This window comes from Cadophora gregata, assembly GCF_030347475.1.
Source record: "Cadophora gregata isolate MNR1 chromosome Unknown scaffold_11, whole genome shotgun sequence".
Lineage (NCBI taxonomy): Eukaryota > Fungi > Ascomycota > Leotiomycetes > Helotiales > Ploettnerulaceae > Cadophora > Cadophora gregata.
Window position 1 is genome coordinate 1,377,295 of NW_026695934.1, and position 16,753 is coordinate 1,394,047.

At 48.4% G+C, this 16,753-nt stretch overlaps 7 protein-coding genes across 7 annotated transcripts; 5 read left to right on the top strand and 2 right to left on the bottom strand.

Annotated features, from left to right (window-relative positions):
• The first annotated feature begins 115 nt into the window (after window positions 1-115).
• Window positions 116-2,755, top strand: ONS95_002564 (uncharacterized protein). The gene is made up of 5 exons (XM_058495826.1): window positions 116-688; window positions 745-1,266; window positions 1,325-1,979; window positions 2,078-2,559; window positions 2,645-2,755. Exons 2-4 carry the CDS (start codon window positions 770-772, stop codon window positions 2,486-2,488), a joined length of 1,563 nt encoding a protein of 520 aa, XP_058354554.1. The 5' UTR covers window positions 116-688; window positions 745-769; the 3' UTR covers window positions 2,489-2,559; window positions 2,645-2,755.
• ONS95_002565 (uncharacterized protein) lies at window positions 2,682-5,547 on the bottom strand. The gene is made up of 9 exons (XM_058495827.1): window positions 5,449-5,547; window positions 4,798-5,212; window positions 4,715-4,745; window positions 4,610-4,665; window positions 4,476-4,561; window positions 4,283-4,423; window positions 3,580-4,044; window positions 2,996-3,509; window positions 2,682-2,907 (listed from the first exon to the last, which is right to left on the bottom strand). Exons 2-9 carry the CDS (start codon window positions 4,855-4,857, stop codon window positions 2,740-2,742), a joined length of 1,521 nt encoding a protein of 506 aa, XP_058354555.1. The 5' UTR covers window positions 4,858-5,212; window positions 5,449-5,547; the 3' UTR covers window positions 2,682-2,739.
• Window positions 5,548-6,430: 883 nt separating this feature from the next.
• ONS95_002566 (uncharacterized protein) lies at window positions 6,431-6,928 on the top strand (the record flags this gene model as incomplete). Its single annotated transcript, XM_058495828.1, has 2 exons — window positions 6,431-6,475; window positions 6,593-6,928. The coding sequence occupies 2 exons, from the start codon at window positions 6,431-6,433 to the stop codon at window positions 6,926-6,928; spliced, it is 381 nt and encodes a 126-aa protein (XP_058354556.1).
• Window positions 6,929-8,557: 1,629 nt separating this feature from the next.
• ONS95_002567 (uncharacterized protein) lies at window positions 8,558-9,706 on the top strand (the record flags this gene model as incomplete). The annotated part of the gene is made up of 1 exon (XM_058495829.1): window positions 8,558-9,706. One exon carries the CDS (start codon window positions 8,558-8,560, stop codon window positions 9,704-9,706), a length of 1,149 nt encoding a protein of 382 aa, XP_058354557.1.
• A 780-nt stretch (window positions 9,707-10,486) lies between these two features.
• Window positions 10,487-11,895, top strand: ONS95_002568 (uncharacterized protein; the record flags this gene model as incomplete). Its single annotated transcript, XM_058495830.1, has 3 exons — window positions 10,487-10,678; window positions 10,727-10,801; window positions 10,849-11,895. The coding sequence occupies 3 exons, from the start codon at window positions 10,487-10,489 to the stop codon at window positions 11,893-11,895; spliced, it is 1,314 nt and encodes a 437-aa protein (XP_058354558.1).
• Window positions 11,896-13,060: 1,165 nt separating this feature from the next.
• On the top strand, window positions 13,061-16,094 carry POB3 (FACT complex subunit). Its single transcript, XM_058495831.1, has 5 exons — window positions 13,061-13,281; window positions 13,379-13,601; window positions 13,649-14,163; window positions 14,210-14,581; window positions 14,628-16,094. The coding sequence occupies exons 1-5, from the start codon at window positions 13,145-13,147 to the stop codon at window positions 15,196-15,198; spliced, it is 1,818 nt and encodes a 605-aa protein (XP_058354559.1). The 5' UTR covers window positions 13,061-13,144; the 3' UTR covers window positions 15,199-16,094.
• Window positions 15,386-16,562, bottom strand: ONS95_002570 (uncharacterized protein). Its single transcript, XM_058495832.1, has 2 exons — window positions 15,908-16,562; window positions 15,386-15,800 (listed from the first exon to the last, which is right to left on the bottom strand). The coding sequence occupies exons 1-2, from the start codon at window positions 15,995-15,997 to the stop codon at window positions 15,495-15,497; spliced, it is 396 nt and encodes a 131-aa protein (XP_058354560.1). The 5' UTR covers window positions 15,998-16,562; the 3' UTR covers window positions 15,386-15,494.
• Window positions 16,563-16,753: the final 191 nt, after the last annotated feature.

Sequence of the window (16,753 nt, forward strand, 5' to 3'; positions counted from 1 at the left end):
ATCTGCCTTTGTTCCACGCGTCTTGGGATGACGACGCGCACAGACCTCTTCGCAAGGCTGCCGAGGCTTCCTGGGCTTGTTGTGCTCAGAGTTGTCACCCATCTTTGTGCTTTACGAATAGAATCAGCATTAAAGTGGAATAGAGGAGACACTAGCCCAACTCTCCAGAAAATCATCTAGAAGTTGCGAAACAATTTCAACAAAACCTTTTGGCGTCCAAGTCAGCTCAAGTTCTGCCGTGCTGAGTCGTCCCTCGTTCACATCATTGATACACATGACAAAGGCTATGTTTGTGACTATGGCTACATTTTGGTCAGAATCCAGACTAAATTTCCTGGGCGCCTCCTGCCATTTGGGCTTCAAGCAGGCTGTCTGGCCTCATGGCACCAATTTTCAAGAGCAGCAGTCTCGCTTAGTATCTCGGCAAATCGTGTCCCAAAAAAACTCAACAAAAACAAAGGAAACGAACAGTATCTTCTAGCGAATTGTATCGTCACAGAAGGGCAGGAGAGGAATATTCCACTATAATTAGGTGGACTGACGATGCGGTACAAGCTAATTCGCAATCATTGCACGGTAGCTGCCCATATCTGATTTACAGAATCCCGAGATCCAAAATCAGCCTTGGAACGCCACCATGCAGCCACCAAACTCAACTCCGCTCAGCCTCGCCTTCGAAGCTGAACATATAAGTCCATCATCCCTCCTCTTACTTTTGCCTTCCATTAAGTCTTAGCAGAGCACATCACCCAAGTAGAATCCCTCCACAATGGCGGGCGACCCCCTCAGCATCGCAGCCAGCATCCTCGGTGTTTCAGCCGCAGGCTTCAAGATAGCCCAAGGCCTCTACAACATCGCATCCTCCATAGGATCCTCCGGCGAAGAAATAAGGCTCTTCGCATCCGATACCGATATTTTCTCACACATGCTGTACAGTCTCAGTCAGACTCTCGAGTCAACCGCGGCGAACTCCACCTCGCACTCACCACGTCTGCTCGTCACAACGGAAGATGCCGTCAAGCTGTGTGAGCAGGTATTGCAGCCCTTTGAGAGGATTATTAAAAGGCTGAATCCGTTGCTGGTAAGGTTCAAAGAGAGTCAGAGGAAGTTAAAACAGTTGGGGATGAGGATTAGGTGGGTGTTTAGGGAGAAGAGTAAAGTGTTGTTTTATCAGCGGATGTTGAATTCACTCAAGAGTACCTTGACGTGTTTGTTGGCATCGACTAATCTGAATGTGGCATCTGACCTGGGTGCAGAACATACAGCGTATGTCAAACTTATTCTTTAAAACACTGTGTGTATATTTTATTGACTGGGGACTTAGGCTTCTTCGTATCCAAGTTGAAAATGCTCAAGGAGTCATCAAACACAATGTTGAGATGGCTCCAACAAGACTCCTCGAGCTTGGAGCTACAAATGCAGTAGCCTATCCCGGTCGCACTTTACAGGATGTGCCTTCTGAGTCTCAAGTAGAGATGGACGGCCTGGAAGATGATGCATTTATTGTCCCCAGAAGTGACGCTGGACCGTCGGCGTCTAGAAGAGATACAAGAGTGGCAGAGGACAATCTCGACAGCCAAGAGTCTTTTGACTGCCAGATTGACGAAGCACTACAGAGTCCTCCCGGATCGACGAGTTGCTCACCACAGGCACTTTATGAGGATATCAGGAGTCTACAACGGAGGATCATCGAATTTGCGAGCCAAACACTTGAGACAGCCGATGACTTACCACCTTCTTATGATCTCCCAACTGCTGGCAATAGTGATGGAAGGATCTCAGGCCTTCGAGAAAACACCAATTCAAATGTCGTTGACAGACAGGGGCTCTCAATTATGATTCCATATCAAAGTCCGAGAGCAAAGAATTCTAATCGTGGAATGACCCTGCTGGAGCTCCAGGAGAAAAACCAAATTCTTATCGAAGATACACTTGGATATTTCAATTACATTCCTTCATCAGTCGGCGCTAGCTGGGAGGTACTTCTGCCTTTTTTCCTAGTACACGCGGATTATGTTTTCCCCGCCTCCATGCTCTAATGCACAAAATGTATGGCTGTTTTCTGACTGTCGAACAGGGTCTCAAAAACTTTCTCCAGGATTGTTACAGTTATCAATTCATGTACAATACCGAAACTGCTCCATCCTACGCTGGCCCTCGATACATCGTACACCCACAGGCTGTCCAAGGCATGGCTGGGGCTAACCAGGAGGGTCGAATATACACTATTCTTGATTTCAAATCTTTCGAGACCGAGCACGGCGTAAAGATGCAAGGAGATCAGAAACTGTACCTTAAGCACGCTTTTCAACGCGCCATCGAGCGAGATCAATATCTGCTGGAGGACCATAGTGGCAATGGAGCACACGTTCAGAATATCTTCCGGAAAGAGAACTGGACGAAGCGAACATGGCTCAATGCTCAGCTCCTGTTGCGGTTCGATAACCCTTTCTTTAACGATGTCAAGGATGTGAAAGTGTCGTGTTGACTGCTACGAAGCTGTCCCGTTCCTAGGCTGTCTTACTTCGAGGACAACGGGAGGGAATTTGGATATATAGAGTTAGTGAATTGTTTTTCATACTTGATATTGACTTTAACGATGCTTCATGCTTGGGAAAGGCCACTTTAGTGATGTTGTAATTAGTGTGTTTCCATAAAATGGTTGATTTACCCTGGTGTTTCCTCTTATCTGGACTGGTTCGTGATATACCGTACAGCTGGTACATAAATCTTGAGATTTTAATACCCACTGATACCCATACTCTTTAACTGGGCAACTGTGACCAGACCCTCATCCACCATTTCGGCCAGCAATGGACCTCCTCTCTTCGCAGCAAGCTGTTTCAACTCGTCGCCATCTCCCAGCAGTCCCTTGACCAAAGCGTCCTTCACTTCTGCATCCAGGCCCTGTTCGAGTCAGTAAAGTTTCAGCAAGATAGACAAACTGTCTGTCATGTCCTCCAAAATATCTCATCCAACAATAGAGCAAACGCACCTCTTCAGCCCACCCATAAGTCCTGGCAAAATTCTTCGCACCCACATAGAACTTCCCAGCGTTTCTGAGCAGCACATCCGTATTATCTCTCGCCGGCTCAAACACTACATCCAACTGTCCCAGCTGGAACCGATTGACCTCAACATCACCTCTAGCAATATGGATCTTGACCACATTCTCAACATCTGGTACTTTGGTCGCAGCAGTGAGGTTCTTGAGTGCTGTGCTAAGAGCAGACCAGCGGGCGGATATGGTCTCGCGAGAGTTGATTTTGGGGTTGTTGAGCAGGCGGAGGGTCGAGTTGAAGGCGATGAGTGCTTCGGCATAGGAGCAGAGACCTTCAGCGGAAGTGCTGAGGTCGAGGGCTGAATGGGCATTTTCGATTGCGGAGGCGTAGGTTTGGATATCTGTGGGATTGGCTTGGAATTGGAGATTGGCAAAGGCGCTCAGGAAAGAGGCGCGGATGATTTTTGCTTCGAGGTTTCGGTCGGTATTGGTTAAATATTGATCGAATCTGGATTGGAAACGTTAATTGATTGGTACTGAATAGGAAGGGAAAGATACGACAGGGTAGGCTGTCTTACTTGACATTGATGAGATCTTTAGCATAACCCTCGACCCAGCTGATTTCCTGCTCGGAGACATTCAGCATCAGGCCGCAAAGTTGCGTGAGAGTCTCCAGTTGGGCGAGGACAGTGTCGAGGAGAACGTCGTTATCAACCGGCTCTACAATGCTTGCCCATCTCTCATCCTGCGCTGGCTCCTTTCCATCGTCGACATCCATAGAAGACTCGCCAGAAAGAGAGACACCGCCATCCTCTGTATTATTGGTATCTTGTGAGGTCTGAATACTAGACTCTTTGCTAGCATTAGACAACATGGATTCTGCCAATTGTGCTTGAGCTGCGGACTCTTGGGCTTGCTTTTCTTGGACTTCGAGACAAAGCTGGAAGAGTTGCAAGGCTTCTTCTATCAGTTGAAGAGTAGATCCATCAGTAGATGACTCGGACAGCTTCTCAGTGAGACTTGTCAGGATCTGTGCGGTATTGCTGAGTATGTTAGCAACTTCAGTCTTGGCACCTCCGGCAAATTGCCGCGAATTGTGGTGTTCAATTTGGTACAGAGATCTTCTTGCCGTACAGAAAGAAACAAGAGCCAGAATTTAAGCGCAGTGATGTGTATGAGAGAGAAGTAGAAACTTGTAGAGTGGTCTTGTTTGTTGAGAATTTCGCTCTCTGAAAGCCTGGCTCGAGCCGAAAGGCGAACATAGGAACAAGCGATACTTACAAAAGGGCATCTGCATTTTCGCCATTCAGGCTCAGTGCAAACTTGCTACTTGTCAAAGCAGTTTGAAGTAGATCCAAAAGACTGCCAGGTAACTGTTGCAGCAGCTTTGGATGCTGAGTGAGCTCATATTGGACTCGGGCTCTGAATCATTTACTGAGCAAATGTCATTTCTCAAAATCTCAACACGACTTACTTGTTGTATGCTAGATCAAACGAGTTCGGAAACTTCTTCAGAGCCTCATCGTAGCATTCAATGGCGCGAACGAAGAATCTTGTAGACTGAAAATTCAATCAGCCGTTTGACGTCACATGATTTCCGACACAAACTTTGGCTGCATCACCACCTCTCCATTTTCCCCCAGCTTCCTCAAAGTCTACACCCGCTATTAAAGGTGAGCTAAGACATGCAGAAACTGGGGACGGCGATCTCACCTGCGAGGTACTCGTCGGCAGTTTCTGGGGCCTGGTCCTTGTCAACTTCAGCTCTCAAGTGTCCTTGCGGAACTCCAACCTACCGCCTGAACGTGCTTCGACTTCTTCTTCGGCACCTTGGTAAACTGCTTTGGCTTTGGCATCCTGAGTTCCGTAGGTCTTTAGGAGGGCGGTGAAAACTCTTGAGTCAAGGTTGATCAACGAGAATGCTGTAACGAGATCAAGCGCTAACAGATACCTAAGGTAAGAAGAAGTTGTTCATAAATTTCGTAATGATGCTCTATTGTGCCACTAAGCGAGCCTCACTAATTTGCTTCCTTCGAGGTTGCTGGAATAAACAAGGAGACAAACAAAATTGCTTATGTGCTTGTCCTCCATTCATACACAACAATAAATAAAGTCTTTCGCGGCTATCAACCCATCTTCTCTTTCCTCCTGATTCCGATGATTTTCTCCACAGGCCAGACGAAAGCTGCGGCGGATAAACACCCGAACAAACTACCTCGAAACCGTTAATAATCCTCGCACATGCACGACAGAAATTACGCGGTGAACCGGATCGAGGTTGCAGGTGCCGCATTAGACGCCGCAACATACTGAACTACAGATCCTCTCGTACACTGTACATTCGAGGAGGCTCGGCGGGGCATTTTGAAGACGAGTATGACCATCGCCTTGACAACTATAATTTTGTGCGATCGCAAGTATATCCACAACAGAGCTTTCGGACAAACCTTAAAAAATTGACGCGCCGATCATGAATACAAGGTTATTTGCCACGTTTCAGGGGTTCTGGAATGGCTGCACTGGAGCGCTCCATGCAGTCTTCCACGTGTTGGAGGTGTGTTGCAGTGCAGATTGATAACTGGGTGCCCAGGTCAGGGTATGAGAGGGGCGTAGGCCTAGCCTCTAGCCTACCTCGCCAGTGAGACAAATGCACATCTTTCCCGCATTCCAACAGCATCAGCCCAAGTTCTCCTCAGTCCTCACTTCACAGCACATCTGCAGCCCGAAGCCTCATTTTCTTTCATCTTCGGTCCGTGAAGAAGTCTCGGACGTGAGATCCGTATTGCGGAGTGATCTTCCGCCCCTGACCATCATCTGCTTTGCCCGCTCCTGTTGCAGAGACAACTGCGTTGTATCCTACCTTACCTACTTTACTGGGTTGTTGATATCACGGGCTAGCACTGCAACGTTCAAAATAAGCCCAAAAGCCCCTCGGCCCAGCATCGTGGGAGGAGTCTCTGACCTACCTCCTTTTTTCTGCTCTCCCTCTCCTTTCAGACATTATTCTAATTTACAACATCGTCGGCGATTATACAAAGCTTGACTGAGACCGCGTCATTCGCCAGGAATCCGCGTTGTCACTGTGCTCCGCGTAAATTTACCTGGCTCTGGCCCGCCTTTCTTCCTTCGAGAAGCACCTTCTCCCACCTCCTGTTTGAGGTTGAGACCCAAACCCATCGCAACCTCGTGGCAAACCCGACGAACCCCTTTGATGACCTCCACCCCGACCGAAACCAAGACGCACTAAGGCCAATATCAGCCTCTGACCCTCGCCGTCGACATCATTCCTCTCCTCTTCCCGAACGGCACTCGACGATTAGTCCCATATTGTCGACCAGCCTACCGTCCAAGCACGTAAAAGTATCGCGGCCAACTCCACAATTCTCAGCGTATCCCTGAACAGAACTAAAACCTGAAACGGACGTCAAAATGGGTGCTTCATTGGAATCTTCTCGCCCTATAATGGCCCCAAGTGTGAGTCCTCTTCCTCATCTCCAGCCATTCATCGCTTCATTCCAATACGCAACTTTCCTCGCACCGCATAACTGTCTCCTATCTCCAGCATAGCTGATCATGTCGTCCCCCGAGAAGGTCACCTCGAAGCGCACCTCTGCCCGCTTCAGCACCTACAGCGCAGCCCCCTCCGTCGCCAACACCGTCAAGACAACCCTGTCCTCCGACTCAGCCCAGCAAGAGATCAAAGATATCGAGAACGGCCTCATTAAGCTCGAGAATAAGAAGCTGGCCACTCAACGTTTCGTCCCCACGAAGGAGAAGAGCGAGCACTTGAGCAGCCTGGCATTGGGAGCTAAGTTGGAGCGTGCCCTAGGCAGGAGAATGGGCGGCCAGGATGCTGTGATGCGGGACCGCAAGAAGCCCGTTCTGGAGGAGAAGGTCATGGAGAATGAGAAGTTGGCTGCGGCATGATTGGACACACATCATATTTCGCTTCGTGGATATCATCTTTTGGGGAGAATACACCAGATGGACGTCTGTGGAGGGGCACGGCATCCAGAAGGAAACGGCGGACTTCGACGACTGTTCATCACATGGACATTGAGCTACGGAACGAGGGCATGCATTGGGCGTTACACTTTCCATTTCTCTTATCCATTTTCGGTGGGCTTCACTAATAGTGTTGCGTTGTTACGAATGCTGTTATTTCATGAGTTATACCATCTGGTTTTGCATTGGGTTTGCTGCTACTTTTCATGTCAGGCACGCGTGTTGGTCTACTGGGCTACGTTTTGCTGGGAAGGATACATGCTCTATTTCAACTAGAGTTTGCAAACGGAAATGATACATTTTCTTCGAATTCTGTCCTCGTTGTCGTTGCTTCCTGGTTTCATCTTGTAATGCTGCCATGATAAAGCATATTCTGACATTACAAGCCACATAACATTGGCAGAAGCTCAAGTACACTCAAAGTAAATGACGGTATATGACGAGAAGGTATCGCAGTCACATAGCCAGCATCGATACTGCTCTACCAAGGCTCTCCATAAATTCATTAGGTAAGCCGGCGCCTATTCGAGACTGCCTCGACGAACGTTCTTCAAGCCTTCCCAGTTCGCCTGGAGCATAAAAAATCTTTTCAAGTCATTAGTTGTGGGCATTAGCTGGAGAATTTTTACGTCCATTTCAAAATCGATGCCCACTACTTCTCCTTACACTCTCTGTAGCACTCTCAACAGAGTATGCCTGCAACCTTCATGGCCCTCTCTTCTTTGGTGCATTCTCGGAGAGATGAAGGATCTACTTTGCCCAATACGACCTATCTATGCGAACATTGCAAAACGCTCGAGTTCAAAATCAAAGCTGTATGTGCGGGGGAAACGGTGGAATTCCAGACTCGCGCATCAATAATCGCGTCTTCCTCAACGTGTGTATTGTGTAAATACATCGTTGAAAATGGGCTCGACTCCATTCCACCAAGCGAAACCCCACTGAAAGTAACAAGCTATCTCTTCCAGGCCTGACGAATGGTACCAGCGTTTTCATCCTGACATATGAGCTGGATCGACGCGCGGCTGGCGACGAGGATTTGTGGCTTTACCTGCTAACACCAGAAGGTTAATGAAGGGTCTCTATTTCATCATAGTACTTACTGAAGAACGAACAGATTGTGCGCCAGCCACTGCCAGACACGTTTCCGGACGATGTATACCAATCGAAACAGATTTAGCTCGCGCGAGAACATGGCTGAAAGAATGTCTCGAGCACCATGACCATGGTCCAAGAATTGCAGCTGATCGTCCTGCGAGGCTGATTGCAGTCGGTAGTGATGACGGACTGAAACCTATCAGAATCGTGGATGCCTCGAAATTGAATGAAGAATATCTGGCTCTTAGTCACTGCTGGGGTGGCAGTCTCCCGTTGCGGACAACCACAGCAAACTTACAGGGCTTTACATGTGCTATTCCATGGGATCAAATACCAAAGACTTTTCAGGATGCTTTTAAGATCGCCCGATCGCTCGAAGTGGACTATATCTGGATCGATGCTCTGTGTATCATTCAAGACAATTCTGCTGATTGGGAGGCCGAGTCAGTGAAGATGGCGGGTGTCTACAACAGCGCCATATTGACAGTCATGGCCGGCTCTGGATCTGACAGCCACACCGGCCTTCTCAATCCTCGCTCCTGGGTACCAAATTCCGTGTCCATCCCTTATACTGACGAACACGGAACCAAAAGCTTCAGCATTTACATCAGCAATCTCAGTAGCTACCTCGATGAAATCCAGAAGGGACCACTGTACAGCCGTGCTTGGGTTCTTCAAGAACGGCTGCTCTCTAAGCGCGAGCTGATTTTCGGAAAGCAGCAACTATACTGGAACTGTAGCGGCCGCGTGCAGCACGAGACAGGTATTTTGAACAAACTCACATTTCTACCTTACTACGGCACAGGGTCGGAGTACCAAATGTTCGCGAATCCGCAAATCCAAACGCCCGAGCCCGCAAACCACCTCTGGGTGTGGCAAAAACTTGTCAGCGACTACTCAATCTGCTCCCTGACTTACGAGAGCGATAAACTTCCTTCACTGAGCGGACTCGCACAAATTTACGCCCAGAGAACAGGCAAGACATACGCAGCAGGAATGTGGCTCGAAGAAATGCCCTCTTCCCTCTTATGGTGGAACCTCACTCCAGCGCCGCAGCTCGCTCAGAGTACCCAAGCAGAGCAGAACTGCATCCCATCATGGTCATGGGCCTCCACGCAAGCAAAACGCGACACGGTGCGGTTCTTAAACGACCATAACTTCGAGCTGGAAGTCCTTCGCGCCAAGGTCAATCTAGCAAGCACTGATCCTTACGGTAGAGTCTCTCCAGGTTGTCAACTTTTCGTCAAGGGGAGACTTCGCGCTGCTCGCCTTGTGAAAGGGTCTGCTATTGACTACCGCCGCTTCTGTACGTTCGATGTTCAGGATGACCAACTATACCAGACTCGTTTTGATTTGGAAAGTGTAGATGGGTGCTACTTAGGTTCAGCGCTTCTAGATTATGATAGAGATGAATCTCCTTTGGCTGTTTACTGTCTGGAGGTTGCCCCATCGGTTAACGGGATTTATTATTTGGTACTGGAGCAGGTTGGAGACATTGATGAGTTTCGGAGGCTGGGAATTGGAAATTACTATGATTCCGGCAATAAAGTGAAAGAAGAAGTGTTCTCTGGTGTCGAGAAGACGAGGATCGTTCTTATTTGACACTACTAGTACGTCCAAAAATTGTTATTGCTTTTGCTTCTCGAAATAGAATGCATAACAACAACAAAGACTTAGGATACCCTCAAGGGTTACCCTCTAGATGTTTGCTTCAAGACAAAGGATTGATGAGTACTGTTTTGCGTCTAAAGGTAGTAAGCTCCCACTGGGGCTGTCAAAAGAGGCATTTTCTCTTAATAAACATGCCAAAAGAAACCTTGACTCAAGGACTATATCTCGCTACAGTCAATAACATCAAACAATCACGTCTACTCAAAGCTGAATTTATCTGCTCGTTGAATGAATCTCGGGACATATGTCCACAGGCACGTGATACAGAGCATTTCGGTTAGCGCAGCCGCCAAAATCCGAAATACGTCTTAGCTCCTGACAAAATCGAACAACTTCCATTTCCACCCTCTGCAAAAACAGCAAATTGGTCCCCCACCCCTCTCGATCTCCAGTCCTTCCCAATAGAACTTCTTTTCAGTTCTTCCTTTCAACTCCTTCCTAATAACATTGTATTTCATCTGCCTCTCTGAGTTTCTCCTGTAGAAGCATCGTCCCGTCGTCCTTTCTTCAGATTCCAGCATCTAACGCGTTCGATATCCGTAACAGGACTTGACAGCCTCGACCCGCCGATCCCAGATCACTGCACTTGTTGGAAGATCTACAGTCTTCCTTAGTACTTGCGCGCCAACTCTAGCCTTACACCATCCACCTCCCGATTCCTGTCTTGTGAGGTCGACAACCGTCTTCCTCACCTACCCAACTTCTTCCACGATGGCAACCAATGGCAGTTTCGCTCAACAGGAGCAGTACAAGAGTACTACTGAGCAGTACCCAGCTACCTCAGGTGCCGCCGATTCCACGAGTGGTAACGCCTCGGGCAATGACCTTTCGAAGGATGAGGTTGGATGGTACTTTGTTGAGCAATACTACACTACCTTGAGCAAGTCTCCAGAGAAGCTTCATGTACGTATCATATGGCTTCTATGCGCTTAATATGCTAACTAGTTGTAGCTGTTCTATGGAAAGCGATCTCAATTTGTTTCTGGCCTCGAGGCAGAGGTCGCTCCAGTTTCTGTTGGCCGAAGTGTAAGTTTTCTGCTCTTTGACATCTTTTCTCAAGCTAATGTCTGCAGGCTATCCAAGAGCGCATTAAGAATCTCGACTTCCAAGACTGCAAGGTCCGCGTCTCCAATGTCGACTCCCAAGCTTCTTACGACAACATCGTCATCCAAGTTATTGGTGAAACTTCGAACAAGTCGGCCGAGCTCAAGAAGTTTGTTCAAACTTTCGTTCTTGCTCAACAACCTACCGGATACTTTGTCCTCAACGATATCTTCAGATATATCAATGAGGAGGGTGAGGAGGAGCCTGTTGACAACGCCCAAGAGGAGTCTGCTGCTGGACCCTTGGTTGAGGATGTCGAGATGCCAAAGGCTCAGGCCACACCTGAGGAGTCTGCTGCTCCGTTGGATGCTGAGGTTGTAGACAAGAAGCTGGAAGAGGTTGCTGAGCCCGAGCCAGTCGCTGAAGCTGAACCAACAACCAACGGAACTCCAGCTCCTGAAGCTGAAGAGACACCAGCTGCTACCGCTAAGGTTGAGGAGGCTACTCCAACTCCAGAAGTTGCCGAGAAAGCGGTCGAAGAGGAGATCAAGGAGCCAGAGAAGCCAAAGGACCCTGTCTCAACCCCAGCAATCAGCCGCGCTCCATCGAACACCAAGCCAGCAGCTCCAGCTCAGCCAGCTGGCCCACCAAAGCCACTTAGCTGGGCAAGCAGAGCCGCTGCAGCTGTTGGTTCCGCTCCCAAGCCTGCCGTTCCAGTCGTCGCTCCTAAGACTTCCACACCACCTGCCCAAGCTCGTCCAGCTCCACCAGCTGCTAAGCCTGCTCAAGCTCCTACTCCTGCCCCGGCACCTGCCCCAGCTGCGGAGAAGGACAAGGAGAACGGTGCAGGATGGCAAAGTGTTGGAAGCGACCAGAAGAGACAAAACCGTCCACAATCGATCTCTGGTCCACCTGAGAAGGAGGGCACCATGGGATATGTCCGAAATGTTACCGAGAAGGTTGGAACCGAGGAGCTCCGTGCTGCTCTGGGTGGATTTGGAAATCTGATCTACTTTGATGTTAACCGTGGAAAGGTAAGTCTTGAGTTCATTCACCACAACTCCATAGCTGACTGAAAACTAGAACTGCGCCTTTGTCGAGTATGCTACACCTGAAGGTTACCAAGCTGCCGCTGCCGCCAACCCGCACCAAGTTTCTGGAGAGGCGATCTATGTTGAGCCTCGCCGACCCAAGCCAAGTGCTTATGGTGGAAACGGATATTCTGGAGGACGTGGAGGTCTCAACCAACGGGGTCGTGGCCAGTTCCAAAACCGAGGCCGTGGTGGTGGAGGTGCTCCTCGTGGCCGGGGCACGAGCACACCCACAAACGCCTGATTGATGAAACCAATCCTGATCGCCCACATCCTCCCTCATACACGCTCTTCGACTTTCGACACTGTATCATACTTGGACTTTGGTCACTAATAAGACCAGACTTGTAACTCTACCTTCACCATATCGCACCATGCATTCTATTCTTGGTTCTCTTTTCTCGGAGCAAAAGTTCAGCAGGCCTTCTTCTACATGTTATGATGCCTTGATGTCCCTATTCCGCATGCGTCATTTTGCATTTTCGAAACGGGATGGGCCATGGCCACAGTTGTAACGGTTGCGAATCGACGAATTTCCCATCAAAATCTACTGCGCGGTGCTTTTGCTGGCCTGGTTCGGATTCCCCTTTTCTTTAATAGTATGATAGGGTGTTATTGGTGCTGAGAGGTGGATGGATCTATATGTGCAGGTGATTTGCGAAGTTGCTGGAAATGGAAGATGGATAGTTTATGCGGAAGATGGTGGCTTTGATGGTATTCTGGGATTGAAGAATGCGATTAGGTGCTTGGGGTAGTGATGGTAGATGATATTTGAGAGAAGCCTGAGGGGCTGTAATTATCCAATAAAGAAATAACAGCAAAATCAGATCCAGCCCATCTTGTCTAATCTCGCTCTGTTCACGTTGAAGGTATTATATGTAACTATATAAAGTGCTCGGCATGGGCATTATAAGGCTTTGCCCAAGACGCAGGGAGTAGATTGCAGCTTCAGAAGCTTTATTGCTAAGAACCAGGCACTATCTAGTCGTGGGGAAGGAAACAGATACTAAGTGCTCTGGTGTTGACTCCGCCTACTTAGGCCTCGACAAATATTCAATTTCATCAAGTGCATCTTATGATGTATCTCTGTTGCTCAAATTTTTGTGCACTAATCAAACTGACACTTTACATATGCCGAACTGCTTTGACAGTCTTACTTCAAAAGCTGTAAGATGAGCTCTACCTACCTACTCCTAGATGGGATGGATATCTAAGAGTCACGTGGTATGCTAAAATGTTCAGGCGCGTCGAACAGCATCGCGCTTGCCACTTTACGCGGGAATCAATGCAGCTGCAATTCACCTACCCCCAACAAAGCAAGCAATCAATCAATCAGGCAACTACCCCCCTTCCTTCTCTTAACATGGCTCTGTAAGTTCCCGTTCCTCTCCAAAAATCTTGCAACGCCATCGAACAGAAGAATCCCCAAAATGGACTTCGACATCACTAACATCTCTCGTACTGGTAGAGAAAGCTTCGACAACATCTACCTCGACCTCTCCAAGGAATCAGGAAAGTGCCGATTCGCAGAGAATGGTTTTGGCTGGAAACCGTCTGGGGGCGGCGACACCTTTACGCTTGATCACAGCAACATCGGTGGTGCGCAATGGAGTCGCGCAGCCAAAGGGTACGAGGTGAAGATTCTGCTGAGAAACTCGGGCGTTGTTCAGCTTGATGGCTTCTCCCAAGAGGTTGGTACATATATTTCATCTTGATATCACGATTCTAATGGAAGTAGGACTTCGAGCGCATAGGCAAGGTTTTCAAGAATTGGTACAGCACGAATCTCGAACACAAGGAACATGCGCTGCGAGGCTGGAATTGGGGCAAGGGCGAGTTTGGAAAGGCAGAGCTACAATTCAATGTCCAGAATCGACCTGCTTTCGAAATTCCCTATTCAGAGATCTCCAATACGAATTTGGCTGGCAAGAACGAGGTTGCTGTTGAGTTTGCTCTTCCTGCGAATGGCGATGATACGGGTACAAATGGGGCATTGGGTGGTGCTCGCGGAAAAGGCAAGAAGGCCGGTGGTGGCAAGGACCAGCTTGTCGAGATGCGATTCTACATTCCCGGTGTCACTACGAAGAAGGAGGCTCTGGAGGGCGAGGATGCGCCCAGTGATGCTGAAGGGGCCGAGGCCGAGACAAATGCTGCCAATCTCTTCTACGATACTCTGATGGACAAAGCCGAGATTGGTGAGGTGGCTGGCGACACATTCGCAACTTTCTTGGATGTTCTACATCTTACTCCCAGGTATGACAACTACAACGCTTGTGAGAATCTTACTGACAAGTCACAGAGGACGTTTCGATATCGATATGTACGAGAATTCCTTCAGACTTCGTGGCAAGACATACGACTACAAGATTCAATACGACAATTTGAAGAAGTTCATGATCCTACCTAAACCAGATGACTTACATTACATGATCTGCATTGGACTCGATCCCCCACTTCGACAAGGTCAAACGAGATATCCCTTTTTGGTTATGCAGTTCAAAAAGGATGAAGAGGTTACGATTGATCTGAATATGACCGAGGAGTTGATGAAGGAGAAGTACAAGGACAAGCTGGAGCCACATTACGAGTCACCATTACATCAAGTTGTCACCCAGGTCTTCCGTGGACTTACAGGGAAGAAGGTCAATCAACCAGCCAAGGATTTCCGAAGGTCAGTTTCATCAAGGATGCATCATGAATAAATCTAACATTTACAGTCACCATCAACAATCTGGTATCAAGTGTTCTATCAAAGCTAGTGAAGGTTTCCTTTACTGCCTTGAGAAGGCTTTCATGTTCGTCCCTAAGCCTGCAACCTACATCCAATTCGACCAAATCGAATACATTGTCCTTTCTCGAGTTGGTGGAGCTGTGTCTGCGTCTCGAACATTCGATATCACTGTTCAGATGAAAGGATCTGTCGCCGAATCTCAATTTTCAAACATCAACAGAGAAGAGCAAAAGCCTCTAGAGGACTTCTTCAAGATCAAGGGCCTGAGAGTCAAGAACGAGATGGATGAGGACAGCTCGGCCCTTCTCGCGGCTGCTCTCAGAGAACCGGATATGGCATCCAGTGACGAGGAAGTTGTTGCAGCTAGAGCAGACAGAGGAAGTGCAGACGAGGACAGCGAGAGCGCGGATGAGGACTTCAAGACAGACAGTGAAAGTGATGTTGCGGAGGAATACGATTCCAATCACGATAGCAGCAGTGGTAGTGACGATGAGGATGGACCTGGAAGCGATGCAGAGGAAGAGCGGCCTAAGAAGAAGGCTAAGGTTGCTAAGTAGGTGGGCCTGGTTTGTAAAAGTTGCATACTTGGGCGTTTGGGGCTTGGGAATTTAGCAGCAGATACTTTTATGCCATACCAAGTGTGGTCTTCTGATAATCAGACTCCTCGAGAGTCCTTCATTCATCCCCTGCTGTTCAGTTTTCGTTCAGCCAGTTCAAGTTCAAGTGCAGGCGAGTTTGAGCAATGTTCGTTCGCTTTAAGATTATATTCGCCGTTCCTACAGCATCTCCCAAAAATCTACCTTCCTCCAATATCACTCTCAACTCATCTCACCGCACATCTCCACCAAACCTCCTAAGCCCTCAGGGCCCTCGCCATCTTCTTCCCCGGAAAGTTATCCGTAAAGCCAAATTGGCACACATTATTCGCATCACAGCCATTGTTCGGCACATTATACGTAAATGTATTCGTCGGGTTCGTATACGTTGCCGCAATCCCTTCGTTGATACTATTCCACTGGTATGTCAGGGTGTAGCCTTCCATGCAGGGGATACTGCCGGAGGCTGGGAGGGGCGAGGTCGATGCCGTGCCGGAGCATTTGGGGGCGTCGCCGACGAGGCCGTTCAGCACTTGGAGGGTTACGAGGGTGGGTGGACCGGTCTGATGGGGGAAAGGAAGTTAGATCAGTGAAGGAGATGGGAGGGAGGTGGATAGGGAGGTGGATATATAGGGACATGAATAGGGAGGTGGATAAGGAGGCTACTGACTTGACCTGTGCCTGTGATGGCGAAGATGCCGTCAGCTGCGAGGGTGCTGCCGGCGAGGGCGAGGACGGTGGATGCGGTTGTGAACTTCATCTTGAGATCTAGAGTTGTGTATGAACTGTTGTCTGGTGCGTGGATATATCCTTCAATAGGGATCTTGCAACTGAAGAATGGTAAATCTGAATGTGTTATTGATTATGGTAACTAGGCAGAGGGTGGTTTTTGTCTTTATATATATCCGATATTTCTCTTCCTGCTGATTTCCAAACTGTAATTACCGTCACATCTCAGCAAACCTCGTAAAAACCTCGTACTTCCTTTTGAAAGGAATGTATATCTCGTCATATCTGCTAAATTCTGGCACCCAACCTCGTATTCTCTTCACACCTTTTTTCAAGAGCTCTAAGATGTGAGACTCCCGATCTCACGACGCTGACGATCTGCCGATTGTACGTGATACCCCACACTCAACTCCGCAAGCGAGCGACGTCATGAGGCTCATTCACGGCTTATCTTACTCCTCTTCTGTATCTGGCATAATGCATCTGAGGTCATGGCGGGGAAAGAAAGTCACAAGGCTGAGATGAGACTTTGGAAAGGTAGAAAGATATTATTAGATACGAGCGGGTTTGTTGATCTTGGGGTTGTGTGGTTAGTGTTGTTTCGCTTAATAGTGGTGAGAGATTATTTGGTGCTGATATTAGCTGCTAACAAGCGAGAGGGGCTCGTAATTCTCGAAGGACGAAGTGCCAGATAGATTCTGATGAGGTGCAACTTCATAGTGAATTGGAATGAATGGCCTGTTCAGAGGGACTTCGTAAACTAAGGTATGGACGAAGCGAATCAACC

Excerpts from the sequence above, each read along its gene's own strand:
- POB3 (XM_058495831.1), top strand. The coding sequence starts at position 13,145 with ATGTTCAGGCGCGTCGAACAGCATCGCGCTTGCCACTTTACGCGGGAA. Across the intron at positions 13,282-13,378 it reads CCTTCTCTTAACATGGCTCT|AGAAAGCTTCGACAACATCT; the intron begins GTAAGTTCCCGT and ends TCGTACTGGTAG. Across the intron at positions 13,602-13,648 it reads TTGATGGCTTCTCCCAAGAG|GACTTCGAGCGCATAGGCAA; the intron begins GTTGGTACATAT and ends TAATGGAAGTAG.
- ONS95_002570 (XM_058495832.1), bottom strand. The coding sequence starts at position 15,997 with ATGAAGTTCACAACCGCATCCACCGTCCTCGCCCTCGCCGGCAGCACC. Across the intron at positions 15,801-15,907 it reads CCATCACAGGCACAGGTCAA|ACCGGTCCACCCACCCTCGT; the intron begins GTCAGTAGCCTC and ends TTCCCCCATCAG.
- ONS95_002565 (XM_058495827.1), bottom strand. The coding sequence starts at position 4,857 with ATGCCAAAGCCAAAGCAGTTTACCAAGGTGCCGAAGAAGAAGTCGAAG. Across the intron at positions 4,666-4,714 it reads TGCCGACGAGTACCTCGCAG|CGGGTGTAGACTTTGAGGAA; the intron begins GTGAGATCGCCG and ends CACCTTTAATAG. Across the intron at positions 4,424-4,475 it reads TTTGATCTAGCATACAACAA|AGCCCGAGTCCAATATGAGC; the intron begins GTAAGTCGTGTT and ends TAAATGATTCAG.
- ONS95_002564 (XM_058495826.1), top strand. The coding sequence starts at position 770 with ATGGCGGGCGACCCCCTCAGCATCGCAGCCAGCATCCTCGGTGTTTCA. Across the intron at positions 1,267-1,324 it reads CTGGGTGCAGAACATACAGC|GCTTCTTCGTATCCAAGTTG; the intron begins GTATGTCAAACT and ends CTGGGGACTTAG. Across the intron at positions 1,980-2,077 it reads CAGTCGGCGCTAGCTGGGAG|GGTCTCAAAAACTTTCTCCA; the intron begins GTACTTCTGCCT and ends ACTGTCGAACAG.